Source organism: Nyctereutes procyonoides, unplaced genomic scaffold (assembly GCF_905146905.1).
Source record: "Nyctereutes procyonoides isolate TBG_1078 unplaced genomic scaffold, NYPRO_anot_genome, whole genome shotgun sequence".
Lineage (NCBI taxonomy): Eukaryota > Metazoa > Chordata > Mammalia > Carnivora > Canidae > Nyctereutes > Nyctereutes procyonoides.
This window is the reverse complement of record NW_026575133.1, coordinates 861,164-884,491: the sequence shown is the minus strand read 5'-3', so window position 1 is coordinate 884,491 and position 23,328 is coordinate 861,164. Positions and strand designations below refer to the sequence as shown.

The 23,328-nt window shown below is 39.9% G+C and overlaps 1 protein-coding gene across 5 annotated transcripts in view; it reads right to left on the bottom strand.

Moving 5' to 3' along the window:
• The window catches only part of PLCE1 (phospholipase C epsilon 1), a 323,410-nt gene that overhangs the window by 29,586 nt on the left and 270,496 nt on the right, over positions 1-23,328 (bottom strand). For 4 of the 5 annotated variants that reach the window (XM_055300238.1, XM_055300237.1, XM_055300240.1 and 1 more), the window contains 6 exons: positions 23,119-23,235; positions 21,197-21,355; positions 12,237-12,366; positions 7,962-8,083; positions 6,901-7,018; positions 2,506-2,637 (listed from right to left, as the gene is read on the bottom strand). In XM_055300238.1, coding sequence (XP_055156213.1) covers positions 2,506-2,637; positions 6,901-7,018; positions 7,962-8,083; positions 12,237-12,366; positions 21,197-21,355; positions 23,119-23,235 — 778 coding nt within the window. The remainder of the gene's footprint in view (positions 1-2,505; positions 2,638-6,900; positions 7,019-7,961; positions 8,084-12,236; positions 12,367-21,196; positions 21,356-23,118; positions 23,236-23,328) is intronic. The other variant, XM_055300239.1, reaches the window with a different exon arrangement.

Genomic DNA, 23,328 nt, shown 5'->3' with positions numbered 1-23,328 from the left:
GCCTTCGGCGGGTTGTGATCCTGGGATCTGGGATCGAGTCCCACATCAGGCTCCCTGAGAGGAGACTGCTTTTCCCTCTGCCTATGTCTCTGCTTCTCCCTCAGTCTGTGTCTCTCATGAATAAATAAATAAATAAATCTTTTTTTTTAAGATGAGTATAACAACACTAATTTAAATCAAAAGCCTGAAAGTCCTCTGCCTCAGTAGTTCATCTAGTCTATGGATAAATTTGCACAAATACGACAACCATATGTGTCCAAGGGTGTTCACTCTAGCATTGCTTTTTTTTTTAAATTTAAATAACTAAAGAAAACCAAAACCAAAACCAAAAATTCCAAAACCACCCATTACCACCACCACCACCCAGGAAGCAACCAAAATGTTCTACCAGCAAGGAAGTGGTTTAATAAATGACAGTATACCCACACAGTGGAATACCATGCAGTAAGGTAGATATGTATAGGAAGCTATGAGGAGAGTTACAGAAGTATAAAAGTTATATATGTCTCCTGATTTTAAACTATACAACAAAGTTATAGTAATCAAAACAATATGGTACTGGAATAAAGTGAGACACATAGATCAGTGGAACAGAATAGAGACCCTAGAAATAAACCTACTTATATATGGCCAATTGATTTATGACAACAGAGCCAAGAATACACACTAGGGAAAAGATTGGCTCTTCAATAAATGGTGTTGGGAAAACTGGTCAGCCACACATAAAAGAATGAAACTAGAGTATCTTACACCATACAAAATAAATGAACTTGAAACCATTTAAAGACTTGAATGTAAGACCTGACACCACACAGCTCCCAGAAGAAAACAAAGGCAATAAGCTTCCTGTTGAATTTTTGGCTCCGACTCCAGAATCAAAGGCAACAAAAAGAAAAATAAACAAGTGGGACTACATCAGATTGAAATGCTTCTGCACAGTAAAGGAAATCATCAATAAAAAGAAAAGGCAATCTACAGAATGGGAGAAAATATTTGCAAGTCATATATCCAATAAGGGCTTAAATATTCAAAGTATATAAAGAACTCAAGTAACTCAGGAGCAAAACAACCCAATTTGATTACAAAAATGGGCAGATGATTTAAGCAGACATTTTTCCAAAGAAGATATAGAGATGGCCAATAGGCACATGAAAAGATGGACACCACCAGTGATCACCAGGGAAATGCAAACTGAAACCACAATGAGATATCACCCGTTGGAATGTCTATTATAAAAAAAACAAGAAATAACAATTGTGGGAGAGGATGTGGAGTAAAGGGAAACTCTGTACACTGGTGGGAATGCAAACTGGTGCAGTCACTATGGAAAACAGTATGGAGTTTCCTCAAAAGATTAAAGATAAAAAAAAAGATTAAAGATAGAAATTCCATATGATCAGCTATATCACTTCTGGGTATTTATTTGAAGAAAATAAAAACACTAATTCAAAAACATACATGTACCTCAATGTTCACTGCAGCATTACTCACAATAGCCAGGATATGGGAACGACCTAAGTGTTCACTGAAGGGTAAATGGATAAGGAAGATGTGATATCTATCTGTCTATCTATCTATCTATCTACACACACACACAATAGAATACTACTCAGCCATAAAAATGAAGGAGAATCTGCCATGTGTAACAACATGGATGGATTTTGAGGGCATAATGCCAAGTGAAATCAGTCAGAGAAAGACAAATACCACTAATTTCACTCATATGTGAAATATAAAAAACAAAACAAACATATAAAACCAAACAAGCCTCCTGGATACAGAGAATGGGTCAGCGGTTATCAGAGGGGGAGGGTGAAGGGGTTAATAAGTGTAGGATGATGGATGGCGACTTAACTAGATTTATTGAGGGGATCACTTTGTAGTGCATACAAGGATCAAATTACTATGTTATACACCTGAAACTAGTATAATGTTATATACAAATTTTACCTCAAGAAAAAAAAAGTTATCCAAGTATCTTCAGTTATATCCCGTTGTATTATCTTAAAAAGAATTTTATTTTTCTTGAAGAAAACACAATAAACCTAACACTGGTTGCCTCTGGGGAGTAGAACTGGGACATTGAGAGTGGAAAGGAATTTTAATAATAGTCTGAAATGTTTGAGTTTTTAACTATGAGAATTTATTACTTTTATAATACAAAGTAATTAGAAATAAAATGGATATATCTTCTGGAGTTATAAGGATGAAGAGTTATAAGGATGAGGAGTTCCAAAAACAACTAGAATGTTCCAAGGTGGCTCCAGCTTTTACTTTTGAGGCAAACATGTTTAGAACGTCTTCAGTGAAATGTTATTTTTTAGGAAGGTAAGAGTGTAAATTTGTAATTTTAAATATATTGGTACCACACTTAGATAACATAAACATTCATGAACATAAAAAAAAAAAGAAATTAAAAGTTCAAGAGAAGTGCTTAGATGGTCAAGTATTGGAATCATCCAGCATGCAGAATCGGGCCAAAATATCGGAAGAAGGTGACTTTACTTTTTCCAGATGCTTTGTTAAACGATGCTGTCTCCCCAGGGCTCATTCTGCCCGGATTGTTGCCAAAAATGGACTTCCTGCTTTTCCTCTCTTTTCCTCTGTTAGAGCCAGATGCATTTAGAGTTGACAGCCCTGTTCCCATAAAATGAAAATAAATAAGCCAAAAACTACAAGCAAGGGAACTCAACATTTTCCATCCCTGTTACTGTTTATATTGAAGTCCTACTACTCCCTTGCAGCCCTGGGACAGAAGATCTACTAGCATTTTTAACACAGTTAATAATAGCATTGCAGGCAGTGGTAGCAAAGTTTTTCTCTCTGGAGGCAAATAGGACAAGAACTGCATGATCATCACAAAATCACAATACATTCACTTGATTGTGCACCAGAAAGATTTTGAAAAACTGCATGAAAAGAAAGCTCCCCAAGTCAATATTTAATTATTAGAACCTAATTACTCAACTTGGAGCAATGAAAGATTGGGTAAAGTCTGAACTTCAGCGTCTCATTGTTTAGGTTCAGTTCTTGCCAGTATGAGGTTGGCATACCATCTACCTTATCCATTCCTATCTCCTTATCTATGAAATGGGTGTGATGATAGGAACTCTCATGGGGGTTAATCTGAGGGTTCGATGGGAAATACGTTATGACGATCATGATGTTTCGTGGTTTCTTTTGCTTCCTCCTAGTCCAACCACTGCCTGACCCTTCCCACCTGGCACAGTGCCTGGTGTGCAACAGGAACTTAATAGCCTTTAGCTGAATGAGGAAATGAGTGCAGACCTGGCTCCAGTGCAGGAAGAGTCATTTAAGAGCACTAATCAAGCCAGAGGTGCTGCCTCCAAACCATTCCACTGTGTACAACTGTAGCACTAGAAAGTCTCTCCTTCAGCTGAAGCAGCATTCAGGAGGTCCTCTTGGAGATGAAAATACGCCTTCCAAGAACATCATCAGAGAAAACACAGGATTAGGCGGTGCTTAATAAGAGCGGAGACATTGGGGCTTAAACCCTGTTCCTAGCAGTGGAACCTCACATAAATTACTTAACCTCTCTGCATTACTCCCTCCTCATCTGTGAAAGGGTCATGGTTAGGGTTGAATGAGATCATGTGTATATACATACTTAGCAGAATGTCTTGGTCAGAGAAAATGTTCAGTTCATAGCAGCTGTGGGGCTTCTAAATATTTTTTTCCTCTTAAGTATCTGTAACCACAAAGATGCACAAACTTGGACTAGGAGGTTCTCATGCTTTATCTTAAAATTTTGTGTGAATTTTGCCCTCAGCACAGTGATATCACAGTAGGTTTTCTCCCAAGGGGCCAGAGTGAGGGAGCTGTTGATTCTGGGGTTTTTGCACACATCCTGGCACACATCAAAGGGTATGTGGACTCCTTTGTGAACAGCCTGGTTGTTCCCTTGGCTGGGTGATCAAGAAAAGGGAAGGAATCTGTTGATTCCTTTTGAATCACTGATACAGCAATAAACAGCCTTCTTGTGCCCTGTTGGCCCTTTTATCAATGACAACAACCACTACTGCCAGAGAGCCAATTCTTTTCTAGATAGTGTGTTAATCACATTATAGACTTTATTGCTAATTTTTACAACCACCCTGCAAGTTATACTTTTTTTTTTTTTTTTTTTTACAGATAAGGAATTGGAAGTGCAGAAAAGTTATGTAACTGACCCAGTCAAGGCCACGGAGGAGGTGTGCTCTGCCATTGAAGCAGGTTCATGATCTTTGGGTAATTAATTTCCTTCTGGGGAAGGTAATACCACAGATCTTTGTGGTCTCACTGCTCTGAAGATTTTTTTGCATGTGGCTCCTTAGAAGGGACTTGGAATGGTGAAGGTGAGATGCATTGAAATTGATAATGTAGCAAAATCAAAGTCAATAGTGTAGCAAAATAAACATTTTATCTGCTTTCCCCATGAGCATTGAAACAAAGCATATAACAATAAATATTTAAAATCTATTAGAACAATGGTTCTGGTAGCACAGTTTTGTTAATTTTGAGAGGAAGTAAGTTTGGGGAGAGAAAACTGTAAGAAACCTCAGTTACTAAAAAAAACCTCCCCAAAACCTCAAACCAAATTAAATGTAGTATACCCATAAAGAACATGTGCCATATAAACACTTTTAAGAATAGCATTCTTGCAATTTTAAACATAAGCCAAATGACCCCATGCTTATTAGCTTGTGTCTCAAGTCAGAAGTTGGACCCAATGACCTTTTGGCTCTCCCACAATTCTCTACTGGTACATAAACTTTCTTTCACAGTGACTTCAAATATCTTTGGGAATTTGTACTATTTAATCAGTGCTTGAGAAGAACAAAGTCCGTGGAATGGTTTGGGTGTGGTGTCCATTGAATTTATAAAGAACAATACATGCAGTGATTCTTGAATGTGAGCATGTGAGCCAGCACATAAGCATGTGAGTGATTCTTGATCTGTGAATGCAGTGGACCTCACACTTGTTCCAGTCATAAAGGACATGCAAGCCACCAGGCTCCTTGACAGGAAAAGGATTTTATCCCATAAGGAGAATGATCTTCCCAGCTGCAAATACGTTCATATCATACTTACGTTGACAGAAAGTCATGATCTGTGAGACTAAACCTAAATAGCTGGGTTCTTATATTTCTTTGAAGATTTTGATTGCTACTTATAAATTCATATCTTCCTCAACAAGATTTGCTATCAGATAAGCAGTAGCAGCTGCCAAATGTTTAAAAACAGTTTATGGGGGACGCCTGGGTAGCTCAGCGATTGAGTGCCTGCCTTCGGCTCAGGGTGTGATCCCAGAGTTCTGGGATCGAGTCCCACATGGGGCTCGCCGCAGGGAGCCTGCTTCTCCCTGCCTATGTCTCTGCCTCTCTCATGAATAAATAAATAAAATCTTAAAAAAAAAAAACAGCTTATGGGAAAAAACCTTAAATTGAGGAACTTCTATCTGTAATTTCTTCCATATGTGTGAAAGGACTGCTATTACCTATTTTTTTAATAGCCTAATACCTTTGTCCTGTTTGTAGGGCAGAGTATGAGAAGTGAGGCATAAGATATGCCTCTGGAGGCCAGGATCTGCATTCACATGCAGGGTTGAAATTTTAACACATCTCTTAGGCCAAGTTTATATACTTCATTTTCCAAAATTTAGATGAATCTCCTGTTTCCAGCTGCTTTTCTGTCCTTAGAAATTTTGTACAAGGGGATCCTTTTTCACAGTATAAGGAAATTAATTTTCCTGACTTTCCTATATTTATGGACTTTCCTGTTTGCCCTGCAGTCCCTGATGCCCCGTTTGTGGGACACGCAATTGGATAAATGAAGAGATCACACTCTAACAAGAGGGGCAGGATAGTGCAATAGTTAAGAGCAGGGCTTTGGAGATAGACAGCCTTCAGAATCATAGCTCTTTTATTAATTGAAATGCACATTTTTTTGGGCGGGAGGAATGGTTTATCATCATTAAGGTCATTGTACTTCTAGGAATAGCCACTTGGGGAAACCTACTCTCCTGCTGAAATCCCACCCTTGGTCCTGTGGTTTGGGTGGAGTCTCGCTACCCAGCTCAAAGATGGGGAATGTGCCACAAGCCCCAGATTGTCAATTGTCAGTCCTGGGGAATTAGTGGGACTGGTTCAGGGATAGGCAAAGGACTCAATGGAAAACAATGAAACTGGTGCTGAAATTTCTGGGAAACAGACTGAGCTAATCTGAAAACATGTAGTGCTAGCCTGCTGCACCCGCCTTGCTATCACAAAGGGAACAGGCACAACCCAGAGGAGGCTGAGTGAGAAATGGGGAAAGAGAAGCCCTGGATCAACCTGTACCTGAAACTTGTATACCCCTTCATTTTTATGTTTTTATGTTTAACACATGAGCCAACACATTTCTTTTTTGCTTAAGTCAATTTCTATCACTTTCAAACAAAAGAGTCTTAGCTGATACATTGTGAAACCTTGAACCAGTTTGTCTTTCTCAGATTTCATTTCATTTCATTTAAAAATGGGAATAAATCCACCTACCTCACAGAATGTAACATGATTTATGCAAAGTCAGTAGTATGATGTGTGTAAAATACTTAGCGCAAATCCTGGTACTGAAGGGCTTAATAAATTTTAGCTCTTAAGATGTTATGAATATTATTATTATCATTATTATTAACTATTACAAAAAGACATGATATCTGGAAAATAAACATTTTATGATATTTTTCCCCATGACCATCAAAGCTAATAATAATTATAAAAAATATTTAGAAGGTAGTGTAACAATGACTTTGATAACACAATTTAGTTATTTTGAAAGCATTTACAGTGTCCAATTAAATAAATGGCACATTTTTATCTTTTGGTATCTTTAAGTGTTATAGATGATATTGTCTACTCTTACCCGGAAACTTTACTGCTTGGCAGTAGATGACAAGGTCAGAAAGCTCTGGTGCAATCTGTCTGCTTTCCTTTTTATTCTGAGGAAGATAAAATTCTTCTCCCAGTTCCATGTCATAAACCTATCAAGGGAAAAATGACACAAGTTTACATAGAAAGTGTATGCCCACCTCCCTCTGAATCCCCAAAGGTCTTTATCTGTTCCTTTCTCATGCCATCAGTGTGTTTCACATTGCTCTCTATCTATCCACATACATGTCCCAACACCTTTCCCAGAGTCACAACTTTCTGAAAGTAAGTGATAGGCCTAACTCATCTTCATCTTCGCTGAGGGCACAGTCCAGTATCTTAAATGTGGAATAGTCAATGTATATTTGTTGAATGAGAGATGATTGAATATACATCTTATATGGCTCACATTTTTGACATACTTTATTACTAAGCTTTCTCACAATGTCACTGAAACTGTGTCTACAGATTTGCTCAGAGTCTACATAGTGTGAGGAGGCACTTGAAGGCAGGGTAGCTCATTTAGATCTCTATTCTCCGTGTCACTCCTCTGTGAACATTTAACAATCCTGGCCCTGTTTATCTGGTTGGTCATCCCAAACACTTTAAAAATTCTAGAAATTCCTTGGATGTACCAGGCTGTTCTCTTGGCCTAAACGTTCTATTTTTGTCTACTTGGCCAAATCTTTTCCAACACCATCCTCCCTGATGTTCTGATAACAAAACACTGTGTAGTCACAGGTCTTTGTATTCATCTACAAATTGTACTCATTTACAAGTACTGTTTACATATTTGTCTCCATCACTAAACTACCTCCTGTGCCATCTCAGTGCCTGCCACACTGTATACCTTCTCCAGCTATTGTTTGGATGAACCAGTGGCTATCATTCTACAAATGGCATGAAGATGTCCCATACATCACCATGTGGGCTTTGGCATCTAAGAGAAAGCAGGTGGAAATGGGAAGGGAAGGGACCAGGAGAGAGTGAAATTCTACCCACAACTGACAAGAGTGCTGTGGCCCAACTGTAACTGAACAGAAGCCATTCACCCACCTTTCCTTTGTTGAAAGCAGAATTATCTGCTTTCTTTATCCTCTTGGGGATTTCTTCGTTATACTCAAACTGAAGCTTGTCATTACATGATTTATTTTCAGGTCTGTCTTCTAGAATGTTGTCTGAAAATAAGTTGGCAGGCTTCAGCAAACAAGAACCAAATGTTTCACTTGAGAGCTTTGTCTACATCATTACAAGGATATCCAGACACTTGTGCTTATCTATTAAGACTGAGGCTCTGGTTACATGTTGCCAAAACGATGGCTTGGAGTATAATTTTTAAAATTTGTTAAATTTGGTCAATGATGTATTTATTTTTAATTGAATTGCTTACCAGTAGTTTTGGTACCATATAGACATAATCTAAATGAGAAGGCTCATGTCCATACAGATCACTGGGACTGTACAAACCTTATGTTAGACACCCTTGTGTCAGAAGCCTCAGCACACAGCTTTGGAGAGGACTTAGTAGTAGAAGCACTTTAAGATTGTGCATACAGGAGTTAATCACTCTCATTTTAAAATGAAGCTATTAGCATCTTTTACCTCTAGAAATGTCAAACCCTGGGAAAAAAGATACTGTTATTTGCAATGCAGTTTTCACAATTCTACTTAATTAAAAAGTAGAGTTTTCATAATTGTTTATGAATTTAATGAGCAAAACCTTGAGGATAGAAATTAAAATATACCTAGGAATATCTAAAGCATGACAAATAATCTTAAACTTTGCTCTTCTTCTGGTATTTCTATTCAAAATTACTTTAAAGCTGTTAGAGGCACATCACAGTTATGCTCTTTTATTTTTTTAAATTTACTTTTTAAAAAGATTTTATTTATTTATTCATGAGAGAGAGAGAGACAGAGAGAGAGAGGCAGAGACATAGAGGAAGAAGCAAGCTCCCGGTGAGGAGCCCGATACAGAACTTGATCCCAGGACCCCGGGATCATGACCTGAGCCAAAGACAGAAGCTCAACCACTGACCCACCCAGGTGCCCCACAGTTATGCTCTTTTAAAATGAAAAACAAGAAAGCTCTCATTTCTCACCCAAGGTTCACTAACTCACCAGACCATAAATGCTTACACCAAAATATCCTTATACCAAACAAGGGCCAAGCAGGCTGTCAAGAGTAAACAAGATCAATTACTTCATTACATTTTTACTCATGTAAGTATCACGATTTCATGCTAGTCAGGGCTAAGAACCTGAACACGGAATGTCCACATTCATGCAGTTAAAATGCCCAGTTTAAACGGCTTTACCTTCCTGACTGTTAGGAGCAGGAGAAGCAGTAAGGACATCTGCTATAGAAAAACAGAATCAGAAAGAGGATAAAAGTAAGGAAAATTAAGACAAAAGCCAGATAAATTAAATTAAGGTATGAAGCAAAGGATAAATAACAATCGCTTAGATTGTGAGATAAATGAAACAAGAAATCCTCTATTGATTTAATATTTTGACTATCAGAGAGGCCAGGCCTAGCAATAAAAGAAATGCAAACATTGTTAATGTTAACCATGCTACCATATTCACATTACATATTTTCAGTTACTGACTGTCAGAACATTCCCAGTAATGCATTATGTTAAATGGATGGAAATCGACTGAATTGTTAGAATCATGCAGTCACTGTCCTAGAACATCTATATTAAGTTGCAAATTCAAATCTATACTCTTTACTGCCTTTTCAAAGCTGGTCAAGATAAACAGTAAGGCTGGAAGAAAATTAATTTATATTTATTTAATGGAATTTAATAAAATAAATATTCATGAAGGACTTCTTAGCCAAAAGGCAGAGTAGGAATTCCTGAAACACATGGGCCTCATCTGCAACTTCCTTTAGATCTTCTGGAATTAACTGTGTGCTTAGGAATCGTCACATTTTTTATAGCCCAAAGGGGCTGTAAACTAATTCTCTCACTTTATAGACATGAAACTGAGGACCAGAGCTGTCACAGAGATAAACTGGCCACCCAGATTCTACAGATGAGCCCTTCCCCTGGGACGTCTGTGAGGGCCTCAGAAGGCCAGCCACCCTCCTGCAACGGTATGCAGAACTTTGAGAGCATGCCTAGTTCCCCGAGGGTGACAGGTCACAGCTTCTACATCTCCTTCTCAAAAGGACTCATCATTACAAGAAGCTGAGAAATCTCTGAGGTCCCCAATGAAGCTCCAAATCATTCTACACAGAGCAGGCAGATTTCCATTCCCTTCATATCTTAGTCAGAGGGTGTGAAGATGGTAGAGGGATTTGCACAGAGGTGCGTGAGTGAGGCACCACAGAAACCACACCAAGCCTGCAAGATTGACAGGGCATTTAACAGTAGCATGAGGTAGCCTCAACACAACCAGCTGAAACAAGTTATGGCAAAACTATAAGGCCTGTTTGGGAATCAGCCAGTCAGAGGAATCTGTCAATGAAATGGGAAATACCCATGTGTTGGCAGTGGCCTTCAGCTGTCATAGGTCTTAGGTGTTAGTGCTAGAAGAAGGGAGAACACCAGTCAACACTGAACAGAATCTTTTCATTACACATCTGAGGGTCATAAGGCCTAGAGTGGAGACAGGATATTGACCCGACATCTCATAGTTTATTGAAGCAGGATGTAATGAGGCCCCCTTTCCATGCGTACCCCCATCCAGCAAGGCAGGTTTTAAAAAAGCATGCAACTATCTTAGAAATTCAGCAGGGTACTTTGGGTTTACTCTCCTAACTGGAATAAATAAATATCTTATCATTTTGTTATTTGCATATCAAAAACTCCTATAATAATAATACTAATAATTAAGAAAAGCCCCTTCGTCCTGGGCTCAAAAGTACAGAAGAAACACAGGAGTAATTTATGATAGAGTGAATTTATCTTCCAGCGAACTAACTTCTCACAGAGGCAAATGACATCTGGATTGGTTGAGTTCTTAAGTGTGGTTTTGTTTCTTATTTGAATAAATTTGTTCCTCTGAGACAGCATCACCATAATTATAATAGGGATCCATGGGGAAGATTAAGTCAATATAAGAATACTCATATTCCCACAAGTTTTCAGGAATAGGATTCAAGAAATTATCTTGACTTCTTTTCATTTCCCCCCCTTTTTTCCCCATTAGAGATTATGGCCCTCACATTATCTGATGGATTTCAGGTCAAGTAAATTTGGCTTTTAGTTGATGGCATGGAGCAATAAACTATTACTAAGGACAAATATTAAATAGACATAGATTAGTATCATATTTGGGAGGCAAAAGGAGACTGGGCTATAAGTGCTGGCCCTGATGGAAGCTCATGGAACTGGACATAACTTGGGGGCAATCCTGGAGCATGAGCAGCAGCTATTTGGAGGAGGGTAGCTTGGCTGTCTTCATGCCAATGGTAAATGGTTGCTGGTCTGGGCATATCTACATATTAGCAAAACAATGATCCTACACAGAAGTAATATATTCTACACATGTAATGTTATTTGTGTAAATAGAAATTTTGGCAATTTTTTATTACACTACTTTTCAAAAGTTACTGAAACAGTCTACCATCAGCAATGGTACCTAGAAAACATTTTGCAATCTATAACCAATTTAGTACAAATGAACACACTTGAAATCTAATTCTCATGTAAGAGGGATCCTTCACCTAGAATTTGTAGATAACTTCATTAATGTGACTTTTTTGTATTATGCTGTTAGCCATCAACCATATTTTGTCCCTTTGAAGGAGCCGGACAGAAATACCTTGTTGATTTAGTGATGTGAGAATCGGGGAGAAGGGGAAGTGAAATGCTGCTCTTTAAAAAAATTTTTTCTATACTTCTTACAAAAAAACATATGTGAAGGTGGTGAGAGGGAGGAGCAGAGAGCACAGAACCGCGATGCTGCCCCCTGCAGGTGGTGAGGAGTGAGAAGAGCCAGCAGCCACAATGACTGCCAAGAGCATTAGCTGCCTCAGAAGCTGCAAGGGTGAGAATGGGGTCTCTCTGCTGCAATTCCACCTTTTCCTCCAGAAACCTCAGGAATAACCCCTGTGTTGCTTCCCACATCCTCATTTTCCTTCTTTGAATGTTGGCTGTAGTGGCTAACAGAATCCCCTTCCTTGCTTGGTCCTCCTCACTAAGCAATGGGATTCAGGAACTCTTGGACAGTGATTACAATAATCTGCATGGTTGGCCTGTGAAGTGCCAGACTCATTTTGTGTGTGTGTGTGTGGGGGGGGAGGAGACACAAAAAAACCACAACAGAAAATCATCCAGGCATTTCTCTGCACACAGCATAGGGTTGTGTTTATCTTACCATCAGACAGGGATTCATAATCATAATCATATTCGTCCTCTTCATCCTCCTCTTCCTCGTTATTAGCAGGTGAAGGGTTGACATTTCCCCCATTATAAGCCTGAGCTTGCATGGATGCTAACTGATGAGCCTGGAAGATATCAGTAATTAAAAATTGTATGTGCTAAGCTACTGAAGTTTCATTTATAGCCTTCAAAGTGACCACCTAAAAAGTGGCTTAACTTATTTTGATTCATTTGAGAGAGAAAATAAAAATCTAGATTCATCTAAAGTTCAGTATCAATACTTGGAGAATGTTATCCCTATAAAAATAATCCAGGAGCCTTAAACAACAATCACAGGGAATCTGTATGTAGTGCCCAGCCACCCGGGTTCCCTGGGGGAAGCCCTACAGAACAAACCTTGGTGCTTGGGAGAACAACCATCACTCCCAAATGATGAAGTGAATCAGGCTATCTAAAAGCTTTTCGCAAGAAAAGGGTTGGAATCCTTATGGACAATGAGACTGAGTGACTGGTTGTTTAAATAAAGTTTTTTTCAGCAGACTTTATCTGAACCATCAATCAGATTAATCAACTAGGCTCAGAAACTTCTGGAAATTTGATGGGTGCTATGAGGGAGATCATGTGCCTCTACATTTGACTAGAATTACTGCGAGGTGATAGCACAGGATACAGGGCTAATAGAGGTCTGGGAACTTAGCATAGGAAATAAGCAGAAATGTGGGGATCCCTGGGTGGCTCAGTGGTTTAGAGCCTGCCTTTGGCCCAGGGCCTGATCCTGGAAAACAGGGATCGAGTCCCACATCAGGCTCCCTGCATGGAGCCTGGAGCCTGTTTCTCCCTCTGCCTGTGTCTCTGCCTCTCTCTCTCTCTCTCTGTGTGTGTGTGTGTGTGTGTGTGTGTGTCTCTCAGGAATAAATAAATAAAATCTTTAAAAAAAATAAAGGAAATAAGCAGAAATGTAAGAAAAGTTCCTTGCATGAATTAAAAACAAGAAACAAACCTAAAATCCAACAATAGAAGAATGGGGCAATAATATATGATATGTCTGCTTGAAAAAAAATAAGACTTCAAGATTCTTGACCTACTGTGGTGCATAAATCCCTTAAGCAGTCTGGTGAGATAGGATCCTTTCTCAGAATGATATTTTATTTTACTTTATTTTATTTTATTTTTTTAAGTAGGCTCCACACCCAGCATGGACCTCAGTGTGGGGCTTGAACTAACTCAAGACCCTGGGATTGAGATCTGTCTGAGCTGAGATGAAGAGCTGGACTCTCAGCTGACTGAGCCACCCAGGCAACCCAACATTTTATTTTATTTTTTATTTTTAATAAATTAATTTTTATTGGTGTTCAACCCCAACATTTTAAATGCATAAAACAAAGTACAAAAGATTACAAATAATGTTGAATACAGTTATCAAATATTAAAAGAACAAATTGTGGTGCTATAGGAATATGTTTATTAACACAAACAAAAAATGTATAAGGGGTAGGTCAAGTGATATTTTTGAAATAGTGATGGGCATAAATTATTCCTGGAGATATTGGAAACAACTGTGATGTAACAGACAAAAACTATAATTTCTATTGCTGATGAAGATCCAAATACTGCCAGTGTTACTGTGGTTTATTACTGGAGGAAATACTAAATTTTAGCTGGAGGTCAGTGAAAATGGAGGGGTAATTTTTTTTTCATCTATATCATGCACCCTTGAATTCTCTCTGTGGATATATTATTAATATTAAGAACCCCTATAATATAGGTTGTATTTGATGTCGGAATTATGGATGTTTTATTTTATTTATTTTATTTATTTTAAAGATTTATTTATTTATTCATGAGAGACACAGAGAAAGAGAGGCAGCAACACAGGCAGAGGGAGAAGCAGGCTCCATGCAGGGAGCCTGACATGGGACTCGATTCCTGGTCTCCAGGATCACACCCTGGGCTGAAGGCAGCGCTAAACCGCTGAGCCACCCGGGCTGACCTGGATGGGTTTTTTTTGTTTTTTTTTGTTTGTTTGTTTTTGCTTTTTTTTTTAATTTTTATTTATTTATGATAGTCACACACACACAGAGAGAGAGGCAGAGACATAGGCAGAGGGAGAAGCAGGCTCCATGCACCGGGAGCCCGACGTGGGACTCGATCCCGGGTCTCTAGGATCGCGCCCTGGGCCAAAGGCAGGCGCTAAACCGCTGCGCCACCCAGGGACCCCTGCCCTGGATGTTTTAAAATAAAATAATTCTCTATTCCCTAAATTTTCTATGTGGTTATATTACTTTTATAATAAAAATGTGTACCTAAGGAAGACATAATTTAGGCTGTGTCTTTATCCACATAAAATATTTTACAATACAGTCCACTTGAGACAACTGAACATTGTCTAGGCTGGGATTTCTCAAAGTGGGTTTTATGGAACACTAGCTCCATGGGTGTTGATAGCTAGTAGGTGAAAACTGACCATTACAGTAACCACAAAACACAATGGAAGGTTGGGAACAGCACTTAAACAAACGGAAACATTCCTGCTATGGGGTTTCACATAGTCTTCATTTAATATGCTAAAGGGTATGGTGATTCTTCAAAGATCTCCAGTACAGCATTTCCCACGCTTTTTTATTTTTTTATTTTATTTTATTTTATTTTATTTTATTTTATTTTATTTTATTTTATTTTTTTAAAGATTTTATTTATTTACTCATGAGAAACAGAGAGACAGAGAGGCAGAGACACAGGCAGAGGGAGAAGCAGGCTCCATGCAGGGAGCCTGACATGGGACTCGATCCTAGGTCTCCAGGATCAGGCCCTGGGCTGAAGGCAGTGCTAAACCGCTGAGCCACCCGGGCTGCTCTCTCACGCTTTTTTAACCAGGGATTGCCCCCCCGCCCCCACTTTTCTCAGCATGTTTCATAGCATTAGTGTTCTTTAAACTTTGGGAAATCTGCTCTAGGTAAAAGGGAGCCACAACAGCAAGTCTATTTGTCATGGATAAGAGAAGGGCTGTGACACAGCCAGCATTCAAGGTAGAGCCAAGGGCTGGGAATGATGATGCAAAGAGCCTAGTAGACCCACTGGCAGAAAAGTGTGGGAACCGTATGATGGGAGAGGTTCCATGCAAAGATTCGGGGACTGGCAATGTCAGAAAGCAGCATGCCAAGGTCCCTTAAACTCCCAAACACTTCTAGCAGTGTAGAAGTATGGAGAAGTGGGGGGGATCCCTGGGTGGCGCAGCGGTTTGGCGCCTGCCTTTGGCCCAGGGCGCGATCCTGGAGACCCGGGATCGAATCCCACATCGGGCTCCCGGTGCATGGAGCCTGCTTCTCCCTCTGCCTATGTCTCTGCCTCTCTCTCTCTCTCTCTCTCTCTCTCTCTCTCTCTCTCTCTGTGACTATCATAAAGAAATAAAAAAAATTAAAAAAAAAAAAAAGAAGTATGGAGAAGTGGCCAAAAGGATAACCAGGAGCTGACATCCTTATTCTTTGCAATATCCTACTTTGAGGCAGAAAAATAGCATCCTGGCCCTTGAATAAAAGTAATTCAGACATAGGTCAGGGGGTTGGAGCTGGGGGTCAGATGAGGAGACTGGCTCAGATGGGTCTAGGAAGGGCCATGTCTTGCTCTGCTCTGTTCCACTGGCACCTCGCATAGTCCCTGTCACCTCACATGCATTGTTTGTGTCTAGCAGGTTGAAGTGCTGGAGACCATGGAGAAAACTAGAGATCTGATGTGGTGTAGTTAGGGAGACTCAGTAAGAGCCTCAGCATGAGTCTGAGGCAGATGGAAGGCTTCAGAAATCCCCCTGGCTCTGAGGCAACCCACCCTTGCTGAGGGTGAGTTCCTGGTATGGCAATGACCCAGGTAGGTGAGGGGTTGGGTCTGAACATAGGAGCTTTAGGCATTCACTCACCCAGCTTGTGTGAGCTCAGATCACCAGATCTAAAGCCACAATCTGCCAGATGACTGAAAGACCTTGCAGGTGTGATTGTTGGTATGGGAGGCTGGAAGTGGTTTTAAAAACTAGAAGTGGGATTATACTGTCCCATTTTTCCAAAAAGAGGAAGAGCTAAATTGTGAAAATTATATAGTGGGGAGCATCAAGGTGATACCTGACAAAGTTTCAGAATGGGTTATTAATTAATTGGTGTGAGAACACGGAAAATAAAGAGGTGATTAGCAAGAGTTAGTATGGGCTTACTAATAATGCATCTCCAGAACACTAAACTCTTTAGACTTTTTGGATAAGGTAACTCACTTTGTGGGAAATAACAGATAAGTAGTATTTCCAAACTTCCAGGGTGATAAGAATTCTTTTAAAACAAACAGATTACCCAGCTTTCCTTGTGGAAATTCTGATTTAGTTGGGCAGATATGGGACCTAAGAATCTATGTTTTTAATAGTGTTCCAGTGATTATCAATGCATTCTGACTTCTTTTTTTTTAAGATTTTATTAATTTTAGAGACAGAGAGAGAGAGTATGTGTGAGTGGGGGGAGGAGCAGGGAGAGAAGGACAAGCAGACTCCATGCTGAGCACGGAGTCCAATGTGCAGCTAAATCTCATGACACTGAGATCATGACCTGAGCTGAAACCAACAGTTGGATGCTTAACTGACTGAGCCACCCGGAAATCTCTGTATTCTGACTTCTATGTTGCCTTTGAAAGAGTCTTTCCTAAAGACCTGAATCTGAATCCTAGCTCTGCTACTATGAGCTGGGTGGCTTTGAGAAAGTCACATAAATGGCTAGGCCTCAGTCTTCTATTCTACAAATAAAGAAGCTAAAGCAGATTCTGGAGAAATGTGGGCTGCAGGAGAGGAGAGCACTAGACAGGAGTGATAATCACCTAAACTCCAGGAAGGTTCTCTAAGAAGGACCACAGGCTAGGCTCTCTGCTTGCTGATCTGGCTCAAGGGCAACTTGGAATGAAGGCACAATAAGAAAAACTGCTAATAAATACACTGGATATCAGAAGTCAAAATCCACAAAGAACCTTTCATGAATGGTATACCAGAACCAAGAGGGACAAATTTAACAGAGATAAATGTGAGGCTCCTGCCCGTGAAAGGTTAAAATTTACTGTAACCTTGAAAAAGTGGGGAGACAAGGCAAAGAGCAGTCCCTGTGAAAATAACTGAACTCTTTTGTTTTCCACAAACTCAACATGAACCCAATGTGAGCTGAAGAATTTTAAAAGCGAGAATAGTTCTAGGCTGTATTAACTAAGGCATAAAGTCTAAGTTAAGAGAGGTGATGGCTTTGCTGCCCTCCTTGTGCTATCAGACCCTATGTGGAGTATTGACTTGTTCTGGAAATCACACCTTAAGATCGGCAAATTCAAGAATATCCACAAATTAAAGAATATCCAAAACATCCTTAAAGGAAAGTAAAAGAGTCTGAGCAGCCATATCCTGTGAGAAACAGTTGACACAAGAATGTTTAGTTTGGAGAAGAGAAAAGCTGGTGGGAGACACATGCTAGCTCTCTAGATATGGAATTGGTCTGTGCAGCTGCAGAGCGAAGAATTAGCGCCAAAGAGTAGGAGGAACAGGAAGGAAGATTTGGGCTCAACATAAAGAAGACTTCTGAAATAGCATGATATGTTCATTTGTGAATTGGAGGCCGCATAAGTAACTGCAAATGCCTGCAAAGAACGGGAAAGGCAACAAGCTACGACATTCCAACACATCTAGAAGACCACAGAGGTATACACAGGACAGCTGTGTCTGCCTGGCAGTCAGGAGTGGGCAGTAGTTGTTGAGTAAAGAAAACAAGTATAGAAGAAACAGCACCCCATAGTAGGTAGTCAGTTACTGATACAGCCTTTGTGGACGGCCAGGCCTTAGGGAAAACATGCTAATATTTTAGTTAAAATGACTTCCTAACAAAATCCATCAGCATAGATCTTGTGGTCTCTAGAATCCAAACAGATGCCAGGATTTCTGGAGCAGCTTTGAAGTCCAAAACTGGACACAGGCAGACCCAGCAGAGGGATCAAACTGGTGGTCCGCATGGCTGACTTCCCCTCCAGACCAGTCTGGTTTGGCTGGTGGAGTGTTTTAAAAAGAATTTAGTTAAAGCTGTTCATTTACAAGGGCATGAGTGCCCCACTCCTGTCCTGACTGCTTCCAGCTGTCATACACCAAGGTGGCCCCTCATATTTATGTTTCTGCTTGACCCCTGAAGGTAGCCAGTTTTGCAACTCTTGGTCAAGAGCCACATGTGATCTTCAAACTGTGTACCTCCAGCTACTTCTAAGACTTCTAGGGATGTGTGGCTTCATATATTTTTAATGGAATCTGTTTCTAGAGTCAAGATTTTCAAACTCTATGTGTACTCTTTAAAAAATAGGACTGCCTGAGAACAAGCTCACGGCTGGCTGGTTCTCTCTTCCCCATACTCTTGTCATAATTGTTATTCTCTTGTTTAACGAAAGTGTAACTCTTGTTTACCAGTAAAAAAAATCTGTGATGTGGGCAGCCCAGGTGGCTCAGCAGTTTAGCGCTGCGTTCAGCCCAGGGTGTGATCCTGGAGACCCGGGATCGAGTCCCACATCAGGCCCCCTGCATGGAGCCTGCTTCTCCCTCTGCCTGTGTCTCTGCCTCTCTCTGTCTCTGTGTGTCTCTCGTGAATAAATAAAATCTTTAAAAGAAAAAAAAATCTGTGATGCATAAGATGAGGTGGAAACTACCCGAGGTAGCAAAGGGTCATTTGAGAATGCAGAGCTGAGCTCCTGAGAGTCTAGAAAAAGTACTGAGGGGAGCATCTTATTTCATACAGGCAACAAGTAAATTCAAGGTTCCATGCCTTTGTCTGTCTGTCTATCTATCCCTGTCTATATCTCTGTCTCTCTCTGTCTTCCCTCCTTTCCTTCCTTTTGTCTGTCCATCCATGCATCTTAGAATTAATATTCAAAAGTCATATGGTCATTATAGGGATGATAATACGATGCTTAATTGAATTAAAAAAAATAAAATCAGACTCTTTTTGACCAAACATATTCTAGCTGACTGGGCTGATTTCTTTGACAATGATGATTGTTTTGTACATTATTATTGGTATATAATTTATTTTATCTATATTTATACATAAGGAATATTATGTTTGAAAATCTATCCTTTGTAACTAAACTTGTGATAAAAATTTTAATGTCAACTTAAATATGTGTAAAAGAGGGAAAAACATGTGAGAAATACAGTTTTTCAAAAAAATTTTAAGAGATATTTGAGCAAAGAAAAGTTCAATGACCATAGTTCTAGAGGATCCATGGTAATCCTAAGCCACTCCATTTAGGACAAACATGATCAGTAGGAATCTGCTGGCTGGATTGGTTTGGGGCCCTTTCTGTAAATATTAGTTTTTCTGTTCAGAAGGGTAAGTCTAAAGATAATGGAGCCTCTAACCTCACCTTCCTCCCCACCCCTGTGGACATCTGAAGTAATTGGGCATTTGGTGAATCATTGAATTTTTTAGCTGATATAATGTAAACCCCTAACTCAGCCTGGACTTTGGGCAGCCTGGAGTCCCACTACAGGTGAGGTGGACAATCTGGGAACTCCCAGCAGACGACAAGATTCTTTAATGACCTCTCAGGGAAGTAGTAATGTTCTAGAATGGCAAGAAATACTGGAAATAGAGACTGAGAAGTGGAACAATAAAATGTTTACAGAGTGGTCTGCAATTCTAACAGGGGTCCCATGATTCACTTTGGGAAAGATTTTGTGAGATGTTAGTGTCAGAAGGGTCCTATGAAGCTAGCTAGTTACCTTAGCATTCTCATTTTACAGAGAAAGAAATGGAGGCCTAGAAAGATTGACTGGCTCATGGTGACATGGCTGGTTTGTGATATAGAGCCAGAGACTAGAAACTGGTATTTTAGCTCTGCACCTAATGCTCTTTCTCCTGTACCATATTATATACCACTTGACTTTAAGCTCAGGCCCTTACCTGTGAGTTCTACAAACTAGGGCTTTCAGAAGATTTGATAATTGTTCCAAATTGACTCAACTAGGTAGAGGACACTGGACACTTGACTCAAGTTAGACTTGAGATTTTTTATTAATGACTTTGTATAAAGGGTCTAAATTTGTTGGGCACACAGAATCCTTTTGGTGACTTCTCTGTTCTCTGGAAGCCACTGAAGCAGGATTGGAGTAGGTCCTAGAGACTTGGAGGTGATGGCATAGACAGAAATTAAGAGCCATCGGCCATGACCTAGATTGAGCTCTAGACTATCCCGGCTGCTGGAATGGCATCAAAGTGGTGTTTTAGGGCCAATAATAAAGACAAAGCCCTAAATAAGACAAAGAACTTTGGCAGCTGTCATTCTGTGGGATAAGTGAAACCTGACATATAAACTCAGTGGCTCTGGACCTAAACTTTTTCATGGATCCTTGGGCTGAAGGTTCTCTACATAAGCAGGTTTGTGGTCTCTGTGGATAAGGCGGGTATGGGAGTGCCCTGGAGTCCACATGCCACAGTGAAACATTGTGCCAACTTCCATGCTGGGACCACAGGGCTGCTGGGATTGTGGTTCCACTACTGATTTCAGGAGTCACAGCCCCTTGTCCAAGTGCTCTCTTTATGGGTCTCTCCCTATGGGGGGGGTATCTCCCTATAGGGGGCTTTATCTAAAGGGGAACATAGCAACCACTGTGGGATTGACAGCTATGAAGTCCAGGTCCAGAAACAAGAGTCACATGTTATTCCTCTCAGAGTAAATTAAATAATGAGGTACATGAGAAATTAACTTCATAAAATAAAAATTCTAGATGAATAGGAGGAAAATATTTATCAGTCTATTAAAGGGAAAGCCAAAACTCAAATTTATCATTCCAGGAAACTCAATCGTCAAAAACTGATTACCCTGTAGGTCATCTGAAAGGTCAGAATAACATTGATTTCTTTGTTCTGGGCACATCGCATACCCATAGCCTTTATAATGAGAGGAGAATACCTTTTGCTTTAAGATATCCACTGGTGTCTGGTGGGCTTTTAGCTTCTTATTTTTAAGAAGCACTTTCCTCCTAAGTTGGTCAGGTGAGGGAAGCATTGGATCATCTGAGAAATCGCTCTCAAACAGGAATTTAGCCACCAGTTTTTCTCCAAACACAGTCTATGAAGAATAAAGGAAAATGCATAATCAGTGCCTTTTACCCATGCTTGAATTATTCAACTAGCTATTTCAGCTCAGTTGAATTGTTCTACAAATCCTAGGAAGAGAAAGTATGAAAGAAGTGGTGTCTTTGCTCCCTGCCAACACTTTCTTACTGGAGGGAAGGGAGGTGGTTAGAAGGTCAGGAGGAGTGCTCTGGGCCATTCTCCGTGGGCGGGGGGGGGGGGGGTCACCTTTAACTATTTGCAAAAATGCTCTAGGGTCTGATATCTAAAGAAGAAAAGGAGATTCATTTAGATTCTGTGGTTCGTAGAATATGATCCATTCCAGGTGTGGAGAAGTCAAAAAGATAGAAACCTTGAAGTAGCTAAGGAGTGGTGACAAAAATGAAAGATTATGAAGAGAATTTGCCACCATTTAGTATAAAAAACTGCACATACCCTTCTCACAAAGATTTTTTGAACACTGGCCTCCAAAGGGGAATGTGTATCCCTCAAAGAGGTGGGTCGTGGGAGTAGGCACAAGACGATCCATTGGGTAAAGATAGAAAATATGGCAATTTCTATCTTTAGTTATTTTTTAATTTAAAAAAATGGAAGCTTAATAGTGTTTCACCTATTTTTACCTCATTAATGGAATTGGGAAATGAGTACCATGATTTGGCAAGAGCAGCTAATGATAAATCCTTTCCATTCACATCCATGTTTCTCTGCAAGGTATCTTTAGTGGCTACGATAGCTGTTCAAATCAAATACTGATATACTAAACTAAACCTAAAGCCAGACATACAAGTTGCCAATTCATAAAAATTTCCAAAAATGAACATATTTAATCACATCACTCCCACTAAAAACTTAGGTAATAAATAATAAATTTACTGTTAAAATGTTTTGTGAGAGCAAAAGGAATTTTGTACCATTAATAAATAATAGTATAAGAATTATTCTTTACTCTTTCTATGTTATTTCCTTTCATCATCTGTTTTTGCATGTTTTAATTAATGTATAAAATATGTTAATAAGTAGGATATATATATAATGCATGAATAAGTCAATAAACATACGCTAAGAATACATACTACAGTATTTTACTGACAGAGCATACAATCAAAAAAGTTGAGACCATTATTCTAAATGATGGCTAAAGAAAGGCAATATACAAAGCTGATTAGTTTAGTTGGCATAAGTATTGGGGGACATTTCCCTTTGGCCATGCCATTCCCTCCCCTTGAGAACCGTATTTCCATAAGTGCCTTACTCAGTGGAGAAGGGGGAAATATAATGGAGTATTTGACCCTAAATCTGTCTGCGTTATATATAGTTCACCTGTATAACGAAGGGCCAAGTGTTAACACAGCAACTATTCTGGCCAGTCTAAGCTCTTTGCCAACTGGGATCCCCATATCTGTAGAGTTAGCCACAAGATTTGTTCTGAGATATTTTTCGCTTTTCCACATACAACAGACAGGTGCCATCCTAGCATCCCCGATCTGTAGGGAGATCTGTAGCCTTGGAGAGTCAGTCCCTCCTTATCTCCTATGGCTTTCTGGAAATGGTCAGGAGACCATACATCAATGCTTCATCACTTCAGCTGGAAAGAGGAAGCCCAAGCTCTCAGGGCACCCTTATTTCTTAGGTCCGAGGGACCCTAAACGTAGGTGCTTCATGGCTGAGGTTCAGCTGTGATGTGGTCCATGGTGGCTCCATGTAAAAGCAACAGTGACAAGACCGAGATACCATTCTAAATCTTAGCTAATAGCTTACCTTGAAAATTTCTGCCATTTTTCGTTGCTGAGGCAACGAGCAGTGGTTCTCAATCGATATGATGATGGGCAGGTCAGAGTTGATGAAGGCACTGCGGTCGATGGCTTCAACCACCTCCTGCGAGAGCCCAAACAGCTCATTAAAGTCCAGATGTCTGTTCAGGGCATCTGAAGAGGTACTTATAGCCACAGAAAGCACCTACACTGTTGT